At 44.9% G+C, this 8,516-nt stretch overlaps 1 protein-coding gene across 2 annotated transcripts in view; it reads right to left on the reverse strand.

The window, feature by feature from the left end:
- Nucleotides 1-8,290, reverse strand: part of SYNC (syncoilin, intermediate filament protein) — an 84,389-nt gene extending 76,099 nt beyond the window's left edge. The window contains exon 1 of one of the 2 annotated variants that reach the window (XM_056556553.1): nt 7,829-8,290. In XM_056556553.1, the coding sequence (XP_056412528.1) occupies nt 7,829-7,830 (2 nt within the window). In that variant the 5' untranslated portion in view covers nt 7,831-8,290. Of the gene's footprint in view, nt 1-179; nt 225-7,828 lie in introns of those variants that run through there. The other variant, XM_056556555.1, reaches the window with a different exon arrangement.
- Nucleotides 8,291-8,516: the final 226 nt, after the last annotated feature.

Below are 8,516 nucleotides of genomic sequence, written 5' to 3' on the forward strand. Positions count from 1 at the left end.
TCTACTAGTTTTGGTGCATCAGCACCATCCTCAGGAGGATAATAAGGCAACACCCTTCCTCGTGGTCTTCCCGGTCTTATATGCTCTAGGTATATTATCTCATCATTAGGTACCAGACATATCAGCCAATCCCTCGTGCCTGTTCATTAGTCCAATGCACAGGTATGTCTTATCATTACCTGTGTTCCTATGATCCAATGGGTTTATCCCACCATCCTTCAGGTGCGTTACGTCATCCTCGGCTGTCATATAACCCGGCATCTATCCTCCATATCTCCACGAATGCGCGCAGACTTTAATGCCGTTCTGTGTGAGGAACATATATCGTATATATGTGAATCCAGGTAGAAAAAACAGACATGGCCGCACATCCACAACTTTGTATTATGATCTGTTGCTTCTCAGCATAATTTCAAAAACTAACAGGTTGTTAGTATACATTTTGATCAAAAAGTACAAGCCCACTCGCCACGTCAAGGCCACCTATTAAGAGTGGGTCCCTAACGTCCCTAGCATAAAATGGTGCAGCACTGGGCGGCACCCACCATCGCCGCGACACCAGTGCCCACAGGGGGAATGACCCACTGGCAGAGCGGCCCCAGTGCCACCCATACCAGTCTCCGGGCCGCACCCCCACAGACACGGCGCCGCGGCAGCAACAGACGCCGCACAGCACCACACCAGTGTGAACAAGGTGTAACAGCACACTTACCATGTGCTCCCAGTCAGACTGGGAGACTGCTAGAAGATGAAAGGGCCATGTGTAGCTACCTGCTACTTATATAGGGTTGGGCTGAGGGGGTGGGGAGGAGTGCAGGCCAAGTGGAAAAAACAAAAAAAAGGAGGGGATAGAATACACAATGTGAATCCAGGTAGAAAAAACAGACATGGCCGCACATCCACAATTTTGTATTATGATCTAATTGCTTCTCAGCAGAATTTCAAAAACTAACAGGTTGTTAGTATACATTTTGATCAAAAGGTACAAAACCCACTCGCCACGTCAAGGCCACCTATTAAGAGTGGGTCCCTAACGTACCTAGCATAAAATGGTGCAGCACTGGGCGGCGCCCACCACCGCCATGACACCAGTGCCCACAGGGGGAACGACCCACTGGCAGAGTTGCCCCAGTGCCACCCAAACCAGTCTCCGGGCCGCACCCCCCACAGACACGGCGCCGCGGCAGCAATGGACGCCGCACAGCACCACACCAGTGTGAACAAGGTGTAACAGCACACTTTCCATGTGCTCCCAGTCAGACTGGGAGACTGCTAGAAGATGAAAGGGCCATGTGTAGCTACCTGCTACTTATATAGGGTTGGGCTGAGGGGGTGGGGACGAGTGCAGGCCAAGTGGAAAAAACTAAAAAAAGGAGGGGATAGAATACACTATGTGAATCCAGGCTGGGCCTTTTCTTTCCTGGCAGCCTCCCAGCCTGACTGGGAGTGCATGGTAAGTGAGCTTTAACACCCTGTTCACACTGGTGTGGTGCTGTGCGGCGTCCGTTGCTGCCGTGGCGCCGTGTCTGTGGGGGGGTGCGACCCATGGACTGGTTTGAGCGGCATTGGGGCCGCTCTGCCAATTGGTCGTTCCCCCTGGTGTCGAGGCGGTGGTGGTCGCCGACCAGTGCTACGCCATTTTATGCTAGGGACGTTAGGGATGTATAGTAACAACCTGTTAGTTTTTGAATTTATGCTGAGAAGCAATTAGATCAAAATGCAACATGTAGATGTGCGACCATGCCTGTTTCTTCTACCTGAATTCATATATCGTATATCCGTGCATGCGTGCAGACTTTAATGCCGATCTGTGTGCAGAACATATATTACGCATGCGCGTGAGCTAACATATAGATACTAAATATTAGAACATGCCCTTATTGCCTAAAGGTCTCTTGATATTAATAGCATACACATTTGTATTAATGTGCATAAAGAAGCCAAGGAAAGATGGAAAAATCTCCAAAAGGCATCAAATTAAGTAAGACATTCTTATAATATGTCAACAAAATTTAGATTTTATTTCCATCATTTACACTTTCAAAATAACAGAAAACAAAAAAATGGCGTCTGCAAAAGTTTTGGCACCCTGCAGAATTTATAGCATGCATTGCCCCTTTGCAAAGCTGAGACCTGCCAGTGTCATGCATTGTTTTTAATCATCATCTGGGAATACCAGGTGATGTCAATCTCAAATGTTTTAAATGCCCAGACTCATCTGATCTTGCCCCAACAATCAGCACCATGGGTTCTTCTAAGCAGTTGTCTAGAAATCTGAAACTGAAAATAGTTGAGGCTCACAAAGCTGGAGAAGGCTATAAGAAGTTAGCAAAACGTTTTCAGATGTCAATATCCTCTGTTCGGAATGTAATTAAGAAATGGCAGTCATCAGAAACAGTGGAAGTTAAAGCAAGATCTGGAAGACCAAGAAAAATATCAGACAGAACAGCTCACAGGATTGTGAGAAAAACTATTCAAAACCCTTGTTTGACTGCACAATCCCTCCAGAAAGATCTGGCAGACACTGGAGTTGTGGTACACTATTCCACTAAGTATCTATCTCAGAAGAGATACTTGTACAAATATGGTCTTCATGGAAGAGTCATCAGAAGAAAACCTATTCTTCATCCTCCCCACTGTCGGACAGCTACTGAGGAAGGGGTCGAATACTTTGTACAAGCACCCCGAAATGCGTTTAGCTTAGCCTAGACACAGTGCGACTGCTATAGGAAAACTTATCAGCAGAAAACACATAGCTTAATATGCACGCGTGAACCTACCCCAATGGTATAAACTGTAAAGGGCTGAATAAGGAAAAGACTTATGCTTTGCTTTGATTTATAAAAGTACTATTCAAATTTAGAACCTTTCAATGACTCTCTGTGACATATGAAAAGTTTTTTTTTAACTATAGTTTTATCATGGTTGTCTTGATTCAGACTGAAACCATTCCCACAGGCTGTCCAGGGGGTTGTATTGTCTGTTCTCAATAGGGTGTGTACCACTATTGAGAATTGGGCAGTGGTGACCACCCAGTTTACAGTCTAGGCCCCCTTTAGCATATCAGACTAAATCCCAGCATGTAAAAGCAGGAAAACCCTTTTGAAAATGTCTTCCAGCATTACCGTGACAGGATAATATAAATGCTAAATGCGTGGCTTCTGCACAGAGCTGTAACAAATATCCAAAGGTATCAGTACTTCTGCGTACATTTGTGCACATAATAACCTATGTATCTGTCTTTATTTTGGAGACTAAACCAAAATTACACAATGGCAGATGACAAATGTTTACAATCGACCTTTGTGGATTTACTCTTCCTAGTGGCCTGTCCTTGCATTTTAGAGAGCAACCACTTGAGGGCACCCTTCTCCTTTGCCGAGCTATTTGTTTGCCTTGGCACAGTTCACTGACCACTCCTGCATTACAAGAATTCGTCACTGCCTGGTACCTGGGAGTCAGTAGTGGGGGTGGTTGAGAAAGGTGACATCCACCCTGAACTGGTTATGCTGGGTAAAACTGCCTTTTGCAGTGTGGAATGAGAGTTTCATGGTTATGAGAGCAAAACAGAAACTACAGCACTATCCAGATTACCAAAAAACAACCTTTAACAAAGATAAAGAAATGTATACATTTTTATTGATTTATTGGATTAGAGAGATTTATTAAATAGTAGAGTTAATGTGTTATTTTTTTTTTTTTTTACATGTTATTAATTACTTTGTAAGAAAAAGAACACAGATAAAGACTGTGGGGGGGGGGGGGGGGGTATTTATTAAGCATTTACACCTGGTTTCTGGTGTAAAAAAAAGTTGCTAAAGTTTTTGACTTTTTGGAGACTTTATGCTGTGCTCGCTATATTACAAAAAGTGGGTGGAGCATACTGTAAAAATAGCGTGGTCACTGCAGCCTGTCAACTTCACTATGATTTACGTCAACTGGCGTAAATCATAGCTGAAATCTATGCCAGCTTGGAGGGGGCATATATTTCGCTATGCAATGCAGGGCCAGCCGCTGCACAGTGGAAAATGTATTAAGAGGCATTATCTGTTTAATCAAGACCAGCTATGTATTAGCAAAAATATATGTATTTATCTATAGGTGGGTAAATACAGCATCATTTTATGGACATCAGCGGAAGGCCCCTATGCAAGAAAAATATATGGTCCCATCGCTATCCAACAACTAATTCAAGTTTTACCATCTTGCTTCATCCCTGATTTCATCCCAGCATTAGATCAACAGGGAACACTCAAGGTCAGCACAATAACCTTACAGAGGCACTGTCATCAACATAAAATATTGATATGTTGCATATCTAGAAAATCTAAATCTATTTCTAATATATGTCTTTCAATAATATTGTGTTTTTTTTTAACCTTATATTTGGCTGTTATCATTTCGGCCACTAGATGTCCCCATACAGGCCAATTTGATATTCAGTTCCCGGCTGTGTCAACTAGGTACCCGCAACGCATCATCTGTGTCCCTGCAGCAGGCACTGAGAGACACAGTCAGGAAATTAAATCTGACACAGAGTTCCTCTGCTTGCTCACAAACATGCCCCCTGCTATTGAGAGGAATTCAGGGGATGTGTGCAAGCTAACGGTGAAGATATGTGTCAACTAGGTACCCGCTTTGAGAACTAAAGGGAACAATCAAAGACATTTCTGCAACAAAACCTGCTTTACCACTTATAAAGTCAGACTGTTTAATAAATCGTGTGAAATTATACACTAGTTTAAGTTTAGACCAACTAAACAATTGTAATACTTAACATCAGAATGAGGTGTGTTTTGGATAATGGTCTTTTTATTTTTTTGTTTTTTTTTTACATGTTTTTATTGGTTTTTAAATGTAGTAGTCAATAACATCACATAGCAGTTAAAACCCACACAGCAGAATAATAAAATGAAGTCCAGTAACATTTGGAAAGTTTAAAAAGTACTCTAATCACTGACCAAACCCATAAACAGCGGTATAAGTCTTCCTCCGGGGAGCCACACTTAAAGGGGTATTCCAGGATTTTTTTTTTATTTGACTATGTTACAGGGGCTGTAAAGTTAGTGTTGTTCATAATATAGTGTCTGTACCTGTGTGTGACGGTTTTCTCAAAATTCTTCTGTGATTATCGCCCCAATATTTATTTTTAACACAGCATAAAGAATTACTCATGTCTCAGGATTTCCCGGGTAGCAGTGAGGCCGAGACCTGACATCACTAGTCAGGTGATCAGAAGGAGACTGTCCTGTTTCAATTTTGCAACAGCTGTAGGGACCCTGATTAGAAAACACTGTGTCTCAATGGGTGGGGTGGCTGATGTGTGGGAGGAAGGAAAGTGACCTTAAACTTTCAAGCATGGAACTGTGGGATGTGTAGTTTAGAGAACAAAATCAGGAAACAGGAAATACCCAGTTCTTGCAGGTATGTACTAAAATCACCTTATGGTGGATTACCCCTTTAAGGCAGTTTGGAGGTAAGCAGTGAGAAAACCTAATAAAATCATATACTTACCTTCCACACTCCTTCCACCGCCACTGTTCTTCATTAGCTGGTTTTGTTACATATCGCTTTCTTTTTGGGGCTGGCGCATGGACTGCCTGCAAAGCCAATCAGCGGCCACAGCAGTGTCTTGCATCAGCTGCTGAGCGGGCACCAACCCCTCATACCGTAAGTGCTGAGCAATGAGACTGGCTCTTGGAGTAGGGAGCGAGGAAGATAGGTATAAGGGGTACTCCAATGGAATTTTTTATTTTTTTTTATCAACTGGTGCCAGAAAGGTAAACAGATCTGTAAATTACTTCTATTTAAAAATCAGCTGCTGTATAATACAGAGGAAGTTCTTTTCTTTTTACATTTCTTTCCAGTCAGACCACAGTGCTCTCTGCTGACACCTCTGTCCATGTCAGGAACTGTCCAGATTAGGGGCAAATCGCGGGCGGAAATTTTCTGCCCGGAGATTCCAAAGTCTGAACCTAGCATTAGGGAGCGGTGGTGACTGCGGACGTACTTAGGGCTGTGGTGCTCAGGGCTGGAAGTGGAGGAGAGAGTAGAAAAATTGGCTTCATATCGTGTACACCGCTGTGGCGTAACCCGGGCTTGCCAGTTTTCTACTCTTTTGTGGATGCTGGTTATTGGGAAAGGAAGGGACTGTGTGAAGTGGGGCAGTTGGCTGTACAGAGGGTAGTCCGATCTTTTGAGGACTTGCAGGAGGAGTTTGCTTTACCGCGCTTCTCGTTTTATCGGTACCTGCAACTCCGTCACGTGTACGAAACTCAAAATCGTCTGCGGCTGATGGAGGTGCAAACTAACAGGGTCCTAGAATCGGTTATTGTGAAACGGGAATCTTCTGGAGTTATTTCTTGGCTGTACGGTGAGCTATTGAGTTTTTACCATGAACGTTCCCTTTGACAGTCCGACATAAGTGGGAGAGAGACCTTGGTGGGCTGAGTGATAAGGAATGGTGTATAGTCTTGTTGTTTACCCCGTCGTTGTCTCTGTCGGAGGCTAACAGGCTGTCACAGCTGTTCTTTCTGCATAGGGTGTATAAGACCCCTCTGTTCTTATATAAGGTTGGTGTTCGGTCCGACTCTGCCTGCCCTAGGTGTGGGGAGCTGGAGGCTCACTTGCTTCACATGATGTGGGAGTGCCCCGTTTTAGCTGCTTATTGGGCTGATGTGTTACGCCTTGTCAGGGATGTTTATGGGGTTACACTGCTTAGAGAACCTAAGGTATGCTTACTTGGTCTTATTAATATAAAAACGAGAAAAAACAACAAGAGGTGCGCCCCTAGTGAGGACCGTTTGATAATGATAAAGGTGTAACGTAAAGATGGGTTCTTACCCCTAGGTGTTGCGCTTAGAGCACAACACCTATAGTAGCGTATAAATCAAGGGAAACCGCTGCCACGAGGAACAACCCGGTGTGACGTCCGTCAGTCCGGTAAATAGCAATGAGAATAAATACGTGGATAAATTCCTCTCAAAAAGGCGCTGGTACCCCGGGATGGAGATAAACTTCTTTATTGGCAACGCGTTTCGATCCCGAATCGGGAGCTTCGTCAGGCAAGACAAAGATCCCGGTTCGGGATCGAAACGCTTTGCCAATAAAGAAGTTTATCTCCATCCCGGGGTACCAGCGCCTTCTTGAGAGGAATTTATCCACGTATTTATTCTCATTACTTGGTCTTATTGGATGTGATAGGGAACCTTCCATGAGAGAGGTGGGGATCTTACGTGTGCTGTACCAAGCCAGGAAACTCATTGCGCAGTACTGGATTAGACCGGCTCCTCCGGGTGTAGCTGATCTTATTAACAGAATATGGCAGATAGTACGCTTGGAGAAAGGGATATATATTAAACGTAACGTTGAACGGAAATTTGATAATATTTGGGGACCCTGGGTACACCATTTTGACCCCCTGAGGACTGGTTCATAATGGCTTGTGACCCCTCGGCCTGTGTTTATCTTGGGATTGGCTTATGGTCTGGGGACTCTCTGTATGTGACTTCACTCTCTTCCTTGTCTGCCCTTTTCTTTCTCTCCTCTTCTGGTGGCTGTGTTGGATTGCCTGGGGGTGCTGCATGCTGGAGTCGTGTGCGCTGGGATTGGGGGAGTCTCCCTATTGGAATATGGGTATATTGAAACCTCTAGTTTACTGATTGTGTATATTCCTACTCCTGTAGAGGGAAGTGACGGATTGTTTGTATGTACGGTGGGTGGGGGGTTTATTGTTGGGGAAATATTGTTGTATGTTTAAAAATGGCTAAACTATTAATAAAAACATCTGATTTAAAAAAGAAAAATTGGCTTCAGCCGGGGTACTCACATCAGACTCCTCCGTTGGGATCTCAGCCCAGGAACCCCAGCTGCGGTGCTGAGGCGACAATCTCACGGGCGACGGACCTCTGGAATCTTCCGGTGTCTCCTCCGCTGGTGTTGCAGCCCAGTCGTCGTCGGCGTCGTTGGCCTCGAGGGGCAATTGATGCAGATGCTCCGATTACTCGTGGAACATCTTTGCCGCCGCCGCAGCAATCATCCGATCCTCCGGCTCTATCTTGGGACTCCCGATGCAGGTGGATCGCTGTGACTACACCATGTTACTGCTCACTGCCAGCACTTCCTGTAGACTGAAGAGGTCGAACTCTGCATCGCCTTTTATAGTAGTCTCCAACAAGATGGGCGCCGGCCGGAAGGACGTCATCAGCAGGGCCTGGGACCGGAAGCGAGTCAGCTGTGCATCCTCTTCATCCGCCCCCTCGCAACAAGGGCTGGAGCTTTCAAGTTCCATTTTGGGCTGGACACCACAACATTATTTCCACACCCCGGGGGCGAGACGTTTGATGCTCTTCTCGACCAGCAAGTTAACCCTTGGAGGTACTGTAGACGTTTTTGCGCGCAACATGGCCTCCAGCCTAATTTTGCACATTGTAAATCTAACTTTTGCAGACTTCTTTACCACCGATAATACTGTGATTTTCACCTCCCCCTCTACTTTTTCAGCACCAGCACAAAAA

The sequence above is a fragment of the Hyla sarda genome, chromosome 2, assembly GCF_029499605.1.
Source record: "Hyla sarda isolate aHylSar1 chromosome 2, aHylSar1.hap1, whole genome shotgun sequence".
Taxonomy (NCBI): Eukaryota; Metazoa; Chordata; class Amphibia; order Anura; family Hylidae; genus Hyla; species Hyla sarda.